The sequence below is a fragment of the Equus caballus genome, chromosome 2 (genome assembly GCF_041296265.1).
Source record: "Equus caballus isolate H_3958 breed thoroughbred chromosome 2, TB-T2T, whole genome shotgun sequence".
Taxonomy (NCBI): domain Eukaryota; kingdom Metazoa; phylum Chordata; class Mammalia; order Perissodactyla; family Equidae; genus Equus; species Equus caballus.
The window spans coordinates 51174049-51193817 of record NC_091685.1 but is presented as its reverse complement, the minus strand read 5'-3'; the positions used below and the strand labels follow the sequence as shown (position 1 = coordinate 51193817).

Sequence of the window (19769 nt, the reverse complement as noted above, 5' to 3'; positions counted from 1 at the left end):
TCCAAAGGAGCAGGGCCATCACTTTCATTGTTCACTGTAGTTTTTTTAAAAAATAGTATGTGAATATATGTACACTTATACAGTGAGAAATTTAGGAAAATGAGGAGACATGAATAAAAGTATTGGCAGAGAGGGGGCTGGCCCAGTGGCATAGTGGTTAAGTTTGCGTGCTCTGCTTCAAAGGCCTAGAGTTCACAGGTTCGGATCCAGGGCATGGACCTAGTACCACTCATCAAGCCACACTGTGGTGATATCCCACATAAAATAGAGGAAGATTGGCATAGAGGTTAGCTCAGGGACAATCTTCCTCACCCAAAAAAAGGTGTGGCAGAGATAATGAAACCAATTAAATAGAGTGGTTTCATGCAAATGTATTATGCAGAATTGAATGGAGCATCAAAAACTAACTAAAATTACAGTAATTGAGCAATATTAACATGGATCGATAATTAATTTAGCAAACACCTTGACATCAGAGAATATAACATCGAATGTACCTATAACTCTCTGGCATGTAGCAGATGCTCTGTTACTATTGGTTGAATTAATCAGAAATTAGGTCTCAGTACATATAGACATTTAATATATGTCAAGGTGTATTTCAGTTTAGAGGGTAAAGGTTGATTACTTCATGGAACCTGGCATAAATGGCTATCCATCTGGAAGAAAATTAATCAGGTTCATATGTCACACATCTTTCAAAATTCAGAGGGATTTAAGCCCTCAGTATAAAGGGAAAGAGTACATTCTAGGTGACTGTGTAAAAGAAAAAACTACATATGAAGATTTAAGCTGGCAAATCCATCATAATTAAGACAAAAAATCAGAAGTAAGAAGATAGACATGCTGAACTATATAAAAGTTAAAACTTTTTAAATAACAGTTGACATTCTGGACCAGATCATTTTTTTTTGTGGTGGGATCTGTCTTGTGCATTGTAGGACGTTTAGAGTGTCCCTGGTCTCTACTGAGAACTCCCCTTGTGACAGCCAAATTTGTCTTTGGACGTTGCTCAACGTTCCCAGGAATAACAACATTGCTTCTGGTGTAGAACCAGATTTTTAAGATAATCTCAAAATATTTCTATATATATCTTAAAATAGCAATATTTGAGAAAGAATATGTAAGGCTTTCAAAGTGTGGATAGCATAACCACACCATGAAATGTTATGCAGACATCGAAATAATAAGTCAGCATTGTACTAGATGATTGTACTATGATGTGTTATAGGATTGAAAGAAGAGTGGACATAGACAAAAAGAAAACTATACTAAAACATAAACAATAGTTATAGTGAGCACAAAATACTATTCATACATTTGTATACAAGTGTCTGAACATGTGTGTGTGCATAACACAGGAAGACAAGTTTTAAAAGAAACTAAAACATATGGAATAAAGGTTGTCAGGAAGGATAAAATTAGGTTAAATATAATGTTTTCAAAACAATTATATAAAACAAAATGGAATGACAATCTAAACTTTATAATGACACAAAATAATATTAACTTAGTGATATCAAAATAGGTCATTAATTCCAGATAAAATTTCAAAATACTTGGAAATAAAGAATACAATAGAAGGGTATTTAAAATTGGGAGGAGGCAGTATATATGTTTTAATTTTATCCTATATAAAGATATATAGATTCAAATATGCTTCAAATATGGAAGGTAAAGGTGATCGATCTTTAGTCATGTGTAAATAAGAATGCTTTCTAGATGAATATTGAACACGATGCAACTTTTTGAAATAGATCTAATCACAAAAGGTAAAAGAACCAATAAGAAATAACAGAGATGTTAAAACAATTTGGTAATCTGTATAAAGAGTGATTTATTAGCACTAAGTATACAGAAGAACAGTCACTTTCATTTCTGTTTTTAGCAAGGATTTGCAAGTGAAGAATATAAGAGCTAAATTCTTTCAGGAAGAAACATAAAAAATAGAAAAGCAATGGAGAGAACTCAATATGACTAGAGATGGATCTGACCCCATAGTATTAAGAAACACTCAGAATTCTCCACATACACATCTACACATACATAAAAGAACTCAATGAGAAACAGCAAAGTTGGTGAAAAAAAACTTCAATTCCTTGATTGAAAGAATGCAATCAAAAACAGGAATAAAAACACTCTGACCCCATTATACAATTGTAAAGTACTTGTGCAGACAATTTGCAATGGAGAAATCAAATAACTAACCCACAAATATATTCAACTTCATAGGCAATAAAACAATTGTAAAGTAAAGCTATTTAGCACATCCTTTTTTACTCATTAAATAAAATTTTAATGTGAATACCCAGAATTAAAGAAGATACTTTGAAATAAATTTCTCATAAATTGTTGCAAAGTTATATTTGCAAGCAATACATTGGTCTGGACCTTTTTCATCAATATGAAAACACCTTTGAGTATGCCCCACTTTAGAAATAAAGGAAATGCCCTCACCTCCCTGGACATGCGTTCACACTTAATATCATATTTTCCTACTCCCTTTAACTGCAAAACTCCTTTGATATGTTCTAATTTTACTGGAAGCATTTTATGCCTCCCATTCCCTCCTCTAATTGGGCTTCCATCCCTTAACTGTCAACAATCACCCATCCATTGTTGAGTTCAAAGTTCACTTCTCTTTGTAGCGTGATAAATAAATTCATAAATTAGTTCATCAGTCAAGCAAACAACCATAGCAATCTCTTGGCTCTGGCCTAGGCTGGTGGCTCTCAGGTGACCTCAGATATATGCACTCAACTTTGATTCTCTCTGACACTTTCCAGCAACATCTACTTGGCTCTCAGACTCACTTGGCTGTGAATTCTGAGAGGAAGATCTCCCTGTGGAAGTCAACTTCCTCCTGATGCTTAATGATGGGGACTGAAACTCTCCACTCACAGAAGGCACAGGAAGGTGCTTAGCATTAGTCTCCTAGCCAAACATAAGACTCCAAAAATAGCAACAATGCCTTGTCCAGCCCAAATTTGCACATGCTGAGGTACTACAACAAAGGAGATATTTACGGCTCCCTGTGTCTGCTCATTAGGCACATTTCCCTCATGTTACTCCCTGTGGACACTAGTTTGGACATGCACCAGTTTGCACCCCTACCAGCAGTGTATGAGTGTTCCCTTTTCTCCACATCTGCTACAACATTTGTTGTTTTGGTCTTGGTAACTATAGCCATTCTGACTGGTGTAAGGTGCTATCTCATTGTAGTTTTGATTTACATTTCCCTAATAATTAGTGATGTTGGGCATCTTTTCATGAGTATGTTAGCCATCTGTATCAGCCATTAAAAAAGACGAAATCATCCCATTTGTAACAACATGGATGGATCTGGGGGGTATTACACTAAGTGAAATAAACCAGATGGAGAAAGACAAACACCTTATGATTTCACTTATATGTGGAATATAAACAAACACATGGATGAAGAAAACAGTTCTATGGTTACCAGGGGTATGGGGTGGGTGGTAGGCACAGTGGGTGAGGGGAGCACTTGTGTGGTGACAGACAAGAAATATGTAAAACTGAAATTTCACAATGTTGTAAACTATTATGAACTCAATAAAAAATTTTTCTCCAAATTTAAGACTACATATCCTGTCTGGATTAGAAACATTGAATCTTTGAAATATTGACTTGTAGCAGAGACACAGCCCCTGATATCTACAGAATAAGGCTATACTCTTCTTCATCAAGGGGAAGAATTTAACTCCTTTGATATAAACCTTGGGCACTACATACTTTTTCTCAATACATTTGTCAAAACAAATTAGCAATTTCATGCTTATAATACAAGGTAAGAGCTGTCATTTCGTCCATAATTATGAAATATTTATTAATTATAAGAGATAGATTCACATTTTTGCACTGTAATCTGAATTTGGAATAAGGAAATAAATAGATTTTCCCCATAACATCCAGAAGGAACCCAAACCTAAAAAAATCTTGATTCTAGCCCACTTCAGGCTCCTGACCTCCAGAATTGTAAGAGTAAAATTATATTTGTTTTAAATTACTAGTGTGGTAATTTTACTTTAGCAATAAGAAGTAAATGCATTTATGCAATTAAATTTTGTTTAGGAAACTGAAATTAAGTTTCTCAATTCAATCATTTATCTTCCACTGGGTAAGGGTATTTTGTGTAATACCATGTGATGTAGAAGAAGAAATTTAAAGTCATTTTGAAGATATTCATCCTCTTTAGCTGGTAGAGAATTTCTCATGCACAATTGTAAATGTGCTTCAGACTTTGACACTTTTGAGGCACTAAGGTAGGAAAAGTAATTCATCACTTAAATTTATGTATTACATTTTCTTTGAATGTTTGTGTCTAAATTCGTTTAATTTCATATTAATTCAAACATTCATTCTTTTCTTTTTCATTTCCTCCAACTTTTTCTCATTTTATTCACACATAAAATATGATTATAAGTGTTTCATTAAGTATTGTTAAATTATTAAATTTAATTATTAAATAATGTGTACATATATGTGTGAGTATATTTGCCTGAAATAAGAATGTATACAAATACAAAGACACACGAATATACACCCAACTTTAATTTCGAGCATCTCTTTTAGACTGAACAATCATAGTGACATATTTCATTTATATTTTGTGACATTCACCTGAAGTTATGTTTACCATCCCACATTACCCTCAGAAACAAGGAAAGTGATCCTCAGGGAGATTGAATTTTTAACAATTACCAAAAATAAAGCCACTAAAGCTTACTGAGTACTTTCTTGAATTATACACAAATTGAAAGATACAGTATATTTTATATTGTATAATTTTATGCCTTCTTTAATTAATTAAATTGTACATTTTAAATATGTACAGTTTCTAGTATGGAATTAACTCGAGTAAATTAGTTGTAAGAAAAAATAATCCTGGATTATCAAACATGAATCAAAGAGGTATCTAGAGCACTGGCAGCTGATTCACACTGAGCAATGGTAGGAGATATCGCTTCTACCTGAAAAGAAAGAAAAATGCCATTTACAGATAGAGAAACAGTAGAAGTAAATTACAGCAATTCACACTTGATGCTCCTTTTTTTCTGTAAAATAGAAGATAAAAATACACATAGAAATAGAGTTAACAGATCATATATTTGTCCAAGACAGAAGAGCACCATGGCCACACACAACATCATGGATGAGTCACAGAAACAATGTAGAGATTCACAGTTCACCATCACCCCATGAGGAGACCAACAGAGCACCAAACAATTTCTCACCATCCAATCTATTCATTTGCTTCAAAGATGGCTTATCATGCAGCAATAACTAACTGATACAATAATCAAAGCTAACAGAAGTGAGGACGATTATAATAATCTGCTACTGCTTATTCTTTGAATTCATTCTTATATTTGAAGACAATATTCATAGATATTTCAGTTCATTTCAGACAACGGTTTTAAAAAGCGTCTCACTGGGCATCTCTCCAGGTAACAAGGAGGGGTTGAAAAGACATGCATGTTTGTGCAGGGAACATGTAGACTCTAATTCACATGACTGGACAGGAATTCAAGCTCTGTCTTGTGTCATTCTTTGATCATAAAGGTGCATATATTCTTGAGCATAATGGAAATATATAATGGATGATATTGATAATGATCATTCATCACCCCTTTAGTAGTTATGATAAAACTTATCAGTGGAGGGATATTTTATTTAGAACAACTAAAGGAGTCATCAGCAGCACTGGATCTTGTCTAGAAGAAACAGGAAGTTAATTCAATAAACAATATTTTTTAAAGCCAGTCAATTCTTCAACCATATATATAAACAACCTTACGTATGGACACCAATTCTTCATGTACTAATAAGTAGATGTTCAGCATGAAAAAGAAATATTTTTGCATAGCAATACGTTGTATGGAAACTAATTTTGCTCCATCATATTTAAAGTCATCTCTGACTCGAGGGTCATATAGGTTAACCTGTTCATTAAAATTTATCTTTCAATGAAAATTCCTCTTGGAGATGTGTATTTGATGATCAGTGTTCCATAGGTACTATGGTTGGCATTTTGGACACTGAGCTTAATAAGAGAACAGATTCCTAAGGAGGAGAATAAAACTCAATGACCAGCTATAAAACACCCTATTTGTTATCATACACATTTTCAGAAAGAGCAGTTAAGGTAGCGATATACAAAAGATTGATGCACATATAAGTGAAAGACTGTGGTTTCAGATTTCCTTCTACTGTAAACTTTTATAAATGGCCTTAGTTGCCAAGTGTGGTTTTTACCATAGCAGCAGTACAACTCATGATTATTCTTTTAGTAAAACAAATGGACAAAAATTTGGTATAATATATGTCCTTTGAGAAAAAATTATAGTTAAAAATCCATGCTGTCCCATTAGGTAAATGGGAATTTTCACATATTTCTAATTCAAGCTTGGGAATAAATTTCAGAAAGTAGGAAAACAACAAAAGGACAACAGTAGACATCAGAGAGATCAGAAAGCTTAATAAAGTGAGTTACTTAATTTCAATAGAGAAGATTAAACAAACCCCGGGAAATACATAGAAAGAGTAAATTCTTCTCTCACAATCTGATGAAAGAATTGAAGTTTCTGACTCTGAGGATTAGATCTCTGCAATCATGAGCACTTCTTCAGACCTAGGGCAAATGTCACTTTTATAGTACTCTTCTCAAATAATTTTTTCAGAGCCCTTTTTATGTCTTTGTTCCTGAAACTGTAGATGAAGGGGTTCAGCATGGGTGTGACCACAGTGTACATCACTGAGGCTGCTACACTTGACTGTGAGCTGTGGGTAGCAGCAGAGCTAAAGTGCACTCCTAGGCTTGTAGAATAAAATAAAAAGACAGCTGAGAGGTGAGACACACAGGTGGAAAATGCTTTATACTTCCCCTGAACTGATGAGATTCCACATATGCAGGAAACAATCTTAGAGTATGAGTAAAGGATACCAGCAAAAGGACCACTACCAAGCAGGACAGTTGCAAAATACAGCACCATGTCATTAAGTAGGGTGTCAGAACAGGCAAGTTGGATCATCTCCTTGAGTTCACAGAAAAAGTTGGGGATTTCCAAGTCTGTGCAGAAGGACAGTCGCAACACCAATAAGGTTTGCAACAAGGAATTCAGGATACTTATGGTCCAAGTAACCAGAACCAACTGTCCACAGAGCCGAGGGTTCATGATGATCATGTAGTGCAGGGGGTGACAGATGGCCACAAACCGATCATAGGCCATCACGGTCAGGAGAAAGTCATCTAATCCTGCAAAGAATATGTAAAAAAACATCTGATAGAGGCAGCCTTCATAGGTTATGACATTGCTCTTTGTCTGTATATTCATTAGCATCTTTGGAATCGTGGTGGAGGTGAAACAGATGTCAGCAAATGACAGGTTGCAGAGGAAGAAGTACATGGGTGTGTGGAGGTGGGAGTCTGAGATGGCAGCCAGTATGATGAGCAGGTTTCCAATCACAGTGATTAGGTACATGGTGAGAAAAAGCCCAGATATGAGGGGCTGTAATTCTGGTTCCTCTGAAAGACCGAGAAGAAGAAATTCTGAAAAACGTGTTGCATTCCCCAGTTCCATGTGTTGGGAGTGACTAGCAGGAAATAAAAATAAATAAATAAATGACTGATTTTCACACAAGCAAACAGTAACCTAGGAAAAATGCTACATTTGTATTTTAGAATCAATAAATTAATTTCAATATTTTCTACATGGTCTGGTCTCCATTAGGCATCCATAGTGCTATTTCTCTTTAGCAATTCCTTTTCACTGTCTACTTGTTCTTCAAGCATAATGTATACTACTGTTTCATTAAGTATCTTTCATGCACTTGATGAATATATATAGAATATAGACCATGTTCCAATCACTTTCCAGACAATAGAATGCTGAAAAACAAAAGTGCCTACAATCTAATGAAATAAAATAAAAATAAGAATATAACAATGTGACGGTGCAGAGGTGATGATGGAGAGGAAAACATATATAAAGAAGAGAGTGGACAGGGGATGTTATTTTATATTGGGCTTCAGCCAAGACCTGTAAACAAGGTGATGTTTAAACAGACCCCTGAAAGAAGAGTGAGTGGGAGATACAACATTGTCTGGGGAAGTGTGTGCCTGGCAGAAGGAACAGTCAGTGCAAATGTCCTGAGGAAGGTGGTGTTTTTAGAGACTCAATGCTCAAAATGAGCCAGCGTGTGGAAGGGAATGAGCAAGGCAGGGAGTAATGAGATGGTGCAGAGAATGATGAGGAACAAGGTGGCCTCCCTTCTAGACACAGGGAGCCCCTTGTCAACACATGCAAATCTTGCACTTTATTAATATGGTTGTAAAAGCATCCCAAGAATTTTAAAGCATCCCCTCATTAGTACCTTATCTTGATTTAATTATGGCCCCTATATTGCAAGAGTCACCTAGGGGTATATGAGTGCAGGTACTCCTGCTGTGAGGATTGCTCTCAGTTCACAAGGCTCATGCACACATGCAGACACACAGAACAGCGCACCTAGGCCTCCTCATCTGTGCTACTTCTGTGTACTTCCCCCATCCCTCACTGTTTAGGCTCTGAGTGGATATAACTCAAGCCGTCCTGATCCAGTATCTATCCCCTAAAGAATTTAGAAATGGTACCCAGATACTCATATCATAAGCCTCCCATGGACAATAAACTTGGAGCTCCATAATGGAATTTCCAGTTTCTGCCCTGTGTTGAAAGAAACAGAATCAATCTGTTCAATAAACATAGAGGTAGAGAAAGAAATGAAATGGGCATGAGGAACAAAAAAGATCTGATAAGCTCAGGTGGTCCCTGAGAGACTGTGAGGGAGAAAAAGCATCCTTGGTTCTGGCACCTTTCCAATCCCAGTTGCAACTGTTTTTGCCGAGCAAAAATAATGAAAGAGCAAAAGTAAATTTGTTCTAAAGGCAAAAGTATCGATAAATCTATGGTGTGAAATGCCTTACAGATTGAATACCTGGAAACTAAACAAAGAAAATAAACCAATACTTCACAAAAGGATATACACAAAAATAAAACAAAAGTGGGATATTTTTAATATCAAGGAGTAGAAGAGTTACTTTTTCTGCGCCTATTCTATAATTATTTGACCACTTGGTTTTTCTATGTTTGAATAGAAGATAAGACAAGCCCTGTGTCAGTTCTTTTATGTGGCAACTTTTCTTTGTTTTTCTTGTACTTTTGGGTATTTCGCTCGCCTTTGATAAATCCAATAGGCACACTCTAGTTCTGGTTATGGTCATTATCCAACACGCAAAGACCTCCTCAGACGATGCTCTATAAAATCTTGAATCGCCATGACAATTCCAACCTTTTATACTGAATAACTTTGTTCATATGATTTATGCCTGAGAATATTATGTCAAACACACATTTATTTCATTGCATTCTGTCTTTGATATTATATTGCAAATACCAAATGAGAAGGAACTCACCTGGTTTGTTTATGTTTACATTTTCACATTGTATGTAAATATATGCACACTTATATAGAAACAAATGTAAGTAAATGTGAAGTTATTAAAAAAAGAATGGCAGGTAGAAGGAAAACAGAGTGGTCAATATGGTTTCAAAGCAACTGTATTAAACAAAATTGAGTGTAGGATCAAAAACTAACCAAAACAAGATATTAAATGACAATAATTTAATGATATAAGCATAGGTTAATAATTAAATTGGCTAAGGCATAGACATAAAAGAATATAGTATACAATGTTTCTAGAAATTATGACAGGTTGCAGTTGCTCACTTATTATTGGTGAAATCAGGAATTAGGCTTCAGGATATAAGTACATTTACTGTACGACAAGTTTGTATTTCAATTTATTTGGAAAGACTGGATTGTTCAGTAAAAGCTGGGGAAAATGGATATCTAAGTGGAAGAAAATGAAGGTGTTCCCCTCCCTCAGTCATATTACAAAGAAATCAAGGGATATCCATACTCAGTATAAGAGTATCCAACACTTTTCAGTGAAAATCTAGAAAACTACATATTGAAGTCTACTGGTCATCTTAATAAAGAAGCTTTGTTGTCTTAATAACAGTAAGAAACTCAGATGTATGAAGACAGACATATTAATAAATGTTAAAATATTTTTATGGCATAAACGTTTTTCAAATTGTTGGTTGACAATAATTGTCAAATGTCACTTGAAAGGCTGAACATGGTACAGTAACATGCATATAATGTATAGGCATATAAAATTAATAGGCCAATCACACTGGTAATCAACTATATGACTCTTTAGGCAAACTCGGTGACAGTTTAGGAAACAACCAATAAATTCTTTCACACCCATCAGCCTGGGAAAACACCTAAAGAGCTATTACAATGATTGAGGTTAGAACTTTTAAACAGATATGAATGGAGTACTCCAACTTTTCTGGCAGAATTGTAAAGTGTTGCAACATTGGGGAAATAATCTGATGATACTTATAATTATTTAAAAAAACAGGTATTCTTTAACTCAGGGTATCTCATTGACATTCTGAGCCAGATCATTCTCTGTGATGTGATCTGTCTTGTGCATTATAGGATGTTAGAGCATCCTTGGCCTCCATCCACCTCTTTTCTGTGTGACAGCCAAGTATTTCTCCAAATATTTCCCAATATCCCCTGGGGGACAAAATCACTTTTGGTTATAACCACACTTGGAGCTTAATTCCAAAATAATTTTGTAGCATAGATATAACAATGTAATGATAAAGAATATGAAACACATGCAAGAGTAGCACAGTCACACTATGAAATATTCTGCAGCCACTTAAATAAGGAGTTGTCATTATACTAGTTGGTTGGAGGCAAGTCCATGTGGTATTAGTAAGAACGATAAGAGGAGAGGAAGTTAAAAAAAAAAAGACTGCACTAAAATATAGACAGAATTTATGTTGTGCATAGGATTTTATTCATGCATTTGTATAAAAGTATATGATACAGAATCATGAATTTTAATTGAAAATAATAACATGGAAAAAAGTCAGTGAAAATGAATTGAGGTTAAGTATAGTTGTACCAAAACAACTCTATGTAACAAAATTGAATGAAAATCTGCACCTATCATATAAAGACATAAAATATAATAATAACATCAAGATAAGTCACTAATTCAAGATTAAATTGTCGAAGAGTTGGAAATAAAATAATATAACAAGGGGTTTTCATATGTGTGTAGGGAGAAGCAGTAGCTAAGTTATAATTTCATCTTATATAAAGATATATGGATTAAAATCTTTTTATGAAAGATATTGGTTATCACTAGTCATAAGGTAAAAAATACTCTTCCTAATGATAAATGCCTTCCAAATGCCTAAGTTGATGTGAGTTTTAGAAATAAATACAATCCCAACAGCCCAAAAGCAAAATATGAAATACCAAAGATGTGAAAACAAGGCAGAAATATGTATAAAGAGTAATTTATTACTGGAAGTTTGTACCTTTTAACCCCTTCATCCATTTCAGCCACTCGCTTAACTTCCAACAGTAAAATAATTAAGTCCTGGGGATGTAAAGCACATCATGGTCCCCAGAGTTAACACAGTGCTGTGTGCTTGAAAGCTGCTAGACAAGTAGATCTTCAAAGTTCTTTCACCAGACAAAACAATTTTGTGACTATACAGGTTGATGGGAGTTTACTAGACTTGTTCTGATCATTTTGCAATATATACAAATATCTAGTCATTATGTTGTATAACTGAAACTAATATAACATTATATATTAATGCCCCTATAAAATGTTCAAAATTATGCATGCAAAAATAATAAAATATAATTGACTCCTATAAAAGAATGATTTATTATCCCTATGGATGCAAAACTTTTACTATCATTTTTATTTAAAGCAAAGATTCATAAACGAAGAGCATTGAAATCACATCTCGATTATTTCAGTGTAAAAATAAAAAATAAACAGGCAATGGAGAGAACATGAAATAACTGACTGCTAGATTTGATCACACACAATTTATAAACTCCAATACATTCCCCACAAATACATCTATACATACATTAAATAACTAAATGTCACCAGCCAGTTGGTGACAGAAAGAACAATTCTTCGTTTGACAGGATGCAATCCAAATGAGGAATAAAAACACTATGACCTCACTATACAAAAGCAAAGGCCTCACACAGACAATTTACAATAGAACAAGTAAATCGCTAATATATGCCTTCACAGGCAATGAAATAATTGTTAAGTAATGCTCATTAGCATACCCCTTTTAACCTATTAAACAGCATTTCTAATGTGAAACCCCAGAGCAAGAGAGTATACTGTGAAATGTATGTCCCACTGATGCTGCAAGGTTGTATTGGGGAGCATTCCTTGGTATGGATCATGCCCTCACTTCACTGTATGTCTGTCCGTATCAAATACCCTGTTTCTTTACTCCAGTTAACAAGACTCACACACTTATGTTCTACTATCATTTAAGTGTAAAAAATGACATTTTCCTTGCTAAGTTAGATGCCCTCCTCTCTTTTCAGCATCATAAGTAAATACTTAATTTATTAATCAAGCAAGCAAACAACCACAAAGATCTCTGGACCCAGGACTAGGTTGCATTGGCTTTCAGGTGACCTGAGGTAGATGATATTGGCTTCAGTCTCTTTGACCTCCAGCAGCATCTACCAGGCTTTCCCACTCACCTGGATGGGATCTCTGAGAGGAAGTTCTCCTCTTGGAAGTCCAAATTTCTCCCTGGATAGTTGATCATAGAGACTGAGTCTCTATCTTCAGATATGACAGCAGCAAGGGGTCAAGCACTGGTTTCCCAGGAAGATTTAGGGTGAAAAAGAAACAACCATATCCTGTCCAGTCGAAGCTTCCACACACTGAGGGACTGTAAAAGAAGAGATATTTACAGTTCCCTGTGTCTTCTTATTGGGCACATTTCCCTCCTGTTACTCTAACCTCTATGTACATGATTTCCCTTGGGGACACTGGTATGGACAGAATGGCAATTATTCCTGCTGATTAGCTGATCCTAGGAGAATAGGCTTTCAGTCAAGTGAACTCTGATTTATTACTCCTTCTCCATGAACTCTCTGTCTTCCAGGGGTCTAAACCTCTCAGTGCCTTATCACAACCCTGAGTTCAAATTTCCTCAAAAGTCTAATATTGAGGAATTTGTCCTGATAGACCTTTGGATCTTCAAAGCATAGACTTGTGGTGAGGACAAAACCCTAATATATCTAGAAAACTACTATTCTCCTCTTTACGAAGGGGGATAATTTTGTTTTTTAATATAAAAACTTGAACACTAAACTCTTTGGTTACATAATTTTGACAACATAATTAGGAATCCCATACTTACATCACAAATACAGAGATGCCATTTAGTCCCTCATTATAAAAATGTTTATTAATTATGAGACACATATTCTAGTTTTGTACATTTAAAGTATGGTCTGATTTAATTTTTCCAAAAGTTAAATGTATGAGGTAATACTTTTATGAACTAATTCTTCATCGTGGAATTGTGCATCCTATAATGCACAAGACAGATCAGAAGGATTCTATGTTCTGCTTAAAGGTATAAACCAAGTGAGGGATGGAGTCTTGATTGGAATTTTGTCAGGATGCTTCTAGTTCTCAAACACTGGGGCAGTAGTTTTCAACCAGAAATAATTCTCCCCTGCAAATGCCTGGCAATATCTGAATGGACGCTGCTAAACACCTGTAATACACAGGTTAGCACCTTGCACAAATAATTATCCAACCCCAAATGTCAGCAGTAAGAAGGTGAGAAACCTGTTCTACACCAGCAGTTCTCTAATCGTTGTGCGAATACCAAGTTTGTACTTCAAATGGGAATTCTGATTCATCAGGTCTCTAGTGCGCCCAGGGGCTCTGTATTTCTAACAGGTTCCCAGGTGGTACTGATGCTGCAGTTCCTGGTCTGTGAATCAGTTTGAGTAGGAAGGCTGTGTTCCTGTGTTAAGTCAAGTGTAGGTAGTTTTAGGTCTTCTCCACCAAGAAACTTCTGAGTACGTAATTTTGAATGATAAGTTTTTCACTCATGCTATAGGGAGTCATAAATTCTGTGTTTTATTTTTTTATATAGGAGCTCTTGAGTGACATCAAATAGTATATATCTGAAAAAGACTTTGTAGTAGGTAGAATGAGGGCCTTAAATGATGTCCACATTCTAATCCCAAGAACTTTTGAATATTACAAAAGTTAGCTTACAAAGCAAGGGGAATTAAGCTAGCAGATGAAATAAGGTGGCTAATTGCTGATCTTTTCTTTTAAAAATGATTTATTTTAATTGAGGTCACATTGGTTTATAACATCATAAATTTCAGGTGTACATCATTATATTTTGATTTCTCCATAGACTATGTCATGTTCACCACCCAAAGACTAATTACCATCAATCATCATACATGTGTGCTCTATTACCCCTTTCACCCTCTACCCTCCCCCACTTCTTCTCTAGTAACAACCAATACAATCTCTGTAACTATGTGTTTGTTTGTTGTTGTTGCTGTTGTTTACATATTCCACTTATGAGTGAAATAATATGGTATTTGACTTTCTGCATCTGATTTATTTCACTTAGCATAATATGCATAAGGTCCATCCATGTTGTTGCTAATGGCAAGGTTTCATCTTTTTTGTGGCTAAGTAGTATTCCATTGCCACATCTTCTTTATCCATTCTTCCACTCATGGGCACTTAGGTTGTTTCCAACTTGGCAGTTGTGAACAATGATGCAATGAACAAAAGGGTGCAAATGTCTTTTTGACTTAGTGTTTTTGTGTTCTTTGGATAAATATCAAGAATTAGAGTAGCTAGATCGTATGTTAGTTCTGTTCTTTAACATCTTTTCATGTGTCTGTTGGCCATATGTATATTTTCTCTGGAAAAATGTTCATATCCTTAGCCCATTTTTTAATTGGGTTACTTGTTTTTGGTTCTTGAGTTGTATAAGTTCTTTTTATGTTTTGGATATTAACCCCTTATCAGATATGTGATTTGCAAATATCTTCTCCCAATTGTTACATCATCTTTATGTTCTGTTGATTGTTTCCTTTGCTGTGAAAAAGGTTTTTAGTTTGATGTAGTCCCATTTCTTCATATTTTCTTTTGTTTCCCTTGCCTGAGGAGGTATGATCTTCAAAGAGATACTGTTAAGACTGATGTCAAAGAGCATACTGCCTATGTTTTCTTCTAGGATTTTTATGGTTTCAGGTCTTACATTCAAGGTTTTAATCCATTTTCCATTAATTTTTGTGTAAGGTGTAAGATGGTCTACTTTCATTCTTTGGCTTGTGTCCATTCAGTTTACCCAACACCATTTATTGAAGAGACTTTCCTTTTTCCATCACATGTTCTCAGCTCCCTTGTCAAAAATTAGCTGTCCACAGATGTGTGGGTTTATTCCTGGGCTCTTGATTCTGTTCCATTATTCCGTGTGTCAGGTTTTGTGTCAGTATGATGCTGTTTGGATTACTGTAGCTTTGTATTATATTTTGAAATCAAGGCATGTGTTGACTCCAGCTTTGTTCTTTCTTCCCAGGATTCCATTGGCTATTTGGAGTCTTTTGTTGTTCCTTAGAAACTTTGGGATCTTTTTTCTATTTCCATCAAAAATGTTGTTGGGACTGTGATAGGGATTGTATTGAATCTGTAGATTACTTTAGGAAGTATGGACACTTTAAATCTGTTAATTCTTCCAATCTATGAGCACAGAATATATTTCCATTTCTTTGTGTCTTCTTTGAGTTCTTTCAACAATGTTTTCTAGTTTTCATGTACAGGGCTTTCACCTCTTTGGTTAAATTTATTCCTATGCATTTTATTCTTTTTTATTATTGTAAATGGGATTGCATTATTGATTTATTGTTCTGTTATTTCATTGTTATTTCTATATACTTATAGAAATACAAGTAATTTTTGCGTTTTGATTTTGCACCCTGCAACTTTACCGTATTCATTTATTATAGCTAATAGTTTTCTGGTGGATTCCTTAGGTTCTTTTATATATAAAATCACTTCATCTGCAAATAGTGACAATTTGACTTCTTCCTTTGCAATTTGGATCAGTTTTATTCTTTTCTTCTACTGATTGCTCTGGATAAGACCTCCAGTAATATATTAAGTAAGAATGGCAAAAGTAGGCTTCTTTGTCCTGTTTCTGTTCTTAAAGGGATAATTTTCAGCTTTTCACCATTGACTATGCTGTTGGCTGTGGGTTTGTCACATATGGTCTTTATTATGTTGAGGTAATTTCCTTCTATACACAGTTTATTCAGAGTTTTTAGTAAATAAATGCTGTATCTTGTTGAATGCTTTTTCTGCATCTATTGAGATAATAATGTTATTTTTACTCTTCATTTTGTTAATTCGGTGTATCATGTTGACTGATTTGCAGATGGTGAACCATCCCTGCGTCCCTGGATTAAATCCCACATAATCATGTTGTATGATCTCTTTAATGTAATATTATGTTTGACTTGTTAGTATTTTTTTGAGGATTTGTGCATCTATGTTCATCAGTGATATTTGCCTATAATTTTCCTTTTTTAGGTGTATTCCTTAATCTCTTTTTATCTAGATACGTACTTTTAGTACTTTTTTCTTTTGACTTTCATACTAAATGTATGGATGGTTGATCCACTATTTTTACTGTATATGTGCCTTTATCATTGATTTTTTCTTTGATATTTTTCTTATTCCTATTTGTGATATTTTCTTTTCCACTTAAATAAGCCCCCTTAACATTTCTTGTAAGGATGTTTTAGTGGTGATAAACTCCTGTAGTTTTTCCTTGCCTGGACAACTCTTTTGTGTGCATGTGAGGAAGAGTGGCCCTGAGCTAATATCTGTTGCCAATCCTCCTCTTTTTGCTTGAGGAAGACCATTGCTGAGCTAACATCTGTGCCAATCTTCCTCTATTTCATGTGGGGCACCCCACAGCATGGCTTGACAAGTGGTGCTAGGTCTAAGCCTGGGATCTGAATCTGTGAACCCTGGGCTGCTGAAGTGGAGCTCATGAACTTGACCGCTATGCCAACGGGCTGGCCCAGCCCAGACAACTCTTTATGTCTTCTTCCATTCTTAATGATAACCTTGCCAGGTAGAATATTCTTGGCTGCAGTTTTTTTTTTCTCTTTCAGCACTTTGAATATATTGTGCTGTTCCCATGTAGCCTGTAAGATTTCTGCTGGGAAGTCAGCTAGTAGCCTTAGGGGTTTCTTTTGTATGTAATTTGTTGCTTTTCATTTGGAGTTTTTAGGATTCTCTCCATATCTTTAACTCTCAACATCTTAAGATGTCTTAGTGTGGGCCTCTTTGGGTTCATCTTGTTTGGTGCTCTCTGCTTCCTGTACCTAGATGTCTCTTTCCTTCCTCTGGTTAGAGAGGTTTTCATCCATCATTTCTTCAAATATGTTCTCTGCCCCATTGTCTCTCTCTTCTTTTTCTACACCTGTAATAAGGATGTTAGTATAATTGATCTTGTCCCAGAGGTCCCTTAGACTGTCCTCATTTTTAAAATTCTTTTTTATGTTCAGCTTGGGTGATTTCCTCTACTCTTTCATCCAGATCACTCATCCATTCTTCTATGTCATATATTCTGCTATTGATTCCTTCTAGTGAATTTTTCATTTCCATTACTGTATTCTTCATTTCTGATTGGTTCTGTTTATAATTTCCATTTTTTTGTTGAAGTTATTACTGTGTTCATCTATTCTTCTCCCAAGATCAGTGAGCATACTTAAGATTATTAGTTTTTCCTCTTTAGCAGTAGATTGTCTCTGTTTTGTTTAGTTATTTTTCTGAGGGTTTGTCATGTTCCCTTATTTGGAATACCTTCCTTTATCCCCTCACCTTGCCTACTTCTCTGTGCTTATATATATGTTTTAAATCAGCTATATCTTCCAATCCTGGAAATTTGTCCTTATGTAAGAGATGCCTTATTATGGGGCCCAGCAGTGAGCTTCCCTCTCATCACCTGTTTCAAATATTCCAGGAGTGTCCTATGTGTGGGCTACATGTACCATTTTTTTGTGGAGAGGTTGTTCTTGCTGCAGGCACATGAGTAGGCTAGGCTTACCCCCAGGCTGGCTGGTTGTAAAGCTCAGCTGTAAATGGCTGCAATGATTGTTTTATTGGGTGGGGCAAGTGCTAACATGGCTGGCTGCAAGGTCTAATAACACACAACTACTGCTGTTTTTTCTCTAGAGTTAGGCTCCCAGTTGGGCTGGTTGCTAGGCTCAGGGCCTCACAATTGCTGCAGGCCTCCATTGTGGCTCTTTGTGGAGCACAGCTGCTGTTGTTTCTCTCATGAGTGCAGATGGGTTGGGCTGGCCCCAGGTGGGGCAGCACACAACATTTTCAAGCATTTAAAGGCAGGAAAGATGCCCTGTGTGGCTTATTGAGATGGCCAGCATCATAAGTTTTCTTTGGCTGACATGCCTGAATGCCCATGGGTCCACACACCTGTCAACATAGGCCCACCATCCATGCAAGCCCCACCTAGGTGGACTCACTTGTCCTGCTGCAGAAGTCACACACACCCTGCCTATGTGGGTGCACAAATTTGCTGTGGGCTTGCTTGTGGACCGGAATTGTTCCTAGGGTGGGCTGACTGTGCTTGATTGAATCTTTGCTCTAGTGGGTGGGGCAAAACCTTGCACTAACAGGCTAGAGGAAGGAATCCAATAGCACCTTCCAGTGTCTGTGTCAACATGACTGAACTAAGTCACAATAATGGCTGTCACCAGTGTCTGGGTCCATGGGGGGTGGTGAAACAGCTGACTCCAGCCTCTCTGAGATTCACTCAGAGCTTAGAAATTGAGTCACTTGCACCAAAAGACTATAGAATTTTATTGTGTTTTTGTGTTCATTTCCAGAATGGGTGACTCTGTGAGTGAGATCTTTAAAAGCAGGTTTTTCTTTCTCTGATGTTTGATAGTTTTTCTGGGGATGTTCCTCATTTGTTTTCAAAGCCAGGTATTATAGAATCTTGCCTTGGTTGTGCTGAATCTTAAGTATGGAATGCCTATTGTGGCACAGAACCCTTGCTTAGATCCCTCCACTCCTCTAGGGAAAGCTTTGTACCTTTGAGATTGCTCCTGGTCACAAAGTGGCACAATTAGGATGTGTTTTTTTCCTCAGCAAAAGTATGTTTCTGCCTTTTCCACTCTGTCAATGTTGTCCATTTTTGTGATGGCCCTTTTTATCCAGTTTCCATATCTCTTGCAGATGAAATTTTTCCACAGCTAGTTGTAGATTTGTTGTGTCCATGGTAGGAGGTGTGTTCAGAGTCCTCCTATGCCACCATCTTCCCAGAATCTAAAGCAATTGTTGACTTTGATATAAGATTAGCCTGGATTATCCAGGTTGGGCCAATGTAATCAAAGTGTCCTCTAAGCATGGAAAGAGAGGAAGAAGAATTGGAATCTGATAGACGTTTGAAAATACTATGTAGCTGGATGTGAAGATGGAGGAAGGGCCATGAACTGAGGAATGCAGGTGGTCACCAGAAAGTGAAATAGGAAAGGGAATGCATTCTCTCCTGGAGCATCCAGAAGGATCACAGTCTAGCAGACATCATGATTTTAGCACAGTGAGACCCATTTCAACCTTCTGGCATTCTAGAATTTTAAGACAGAAATTTGTTTGTTTTAAGCCACTAGTGTAGCAATTTGCTACAGCAACAAAATAAATGTAATACAGGCATTCATCCAATCAAATATTGTTTGTAGGAAGTGATTGCAAG

The 19769-nt window shown here is 36.0% G+C and overlaps 1 protein-coding gene across 1 annotated transcript; it reads right to left on the bottom strand.

Moving 5' to 3' along the window:
* Positions 1 to 6632: 6632 nt before the first annotated feature.
* Positions 6633 to 7601, bottom strand: LOC138923116 (olfactory receptor 7A17-like). The gene has a single exon (XM_070259831.1). The coding sequence runs from the start codon at positions 7599 to 7601 to the stop codon at positions 6633 to 6635; it is 969 nt and encodes a 322-aa protein (XP_070115932.1).
* Positions 7602 to 19769: the final 12168 nt, after the last annotated feature.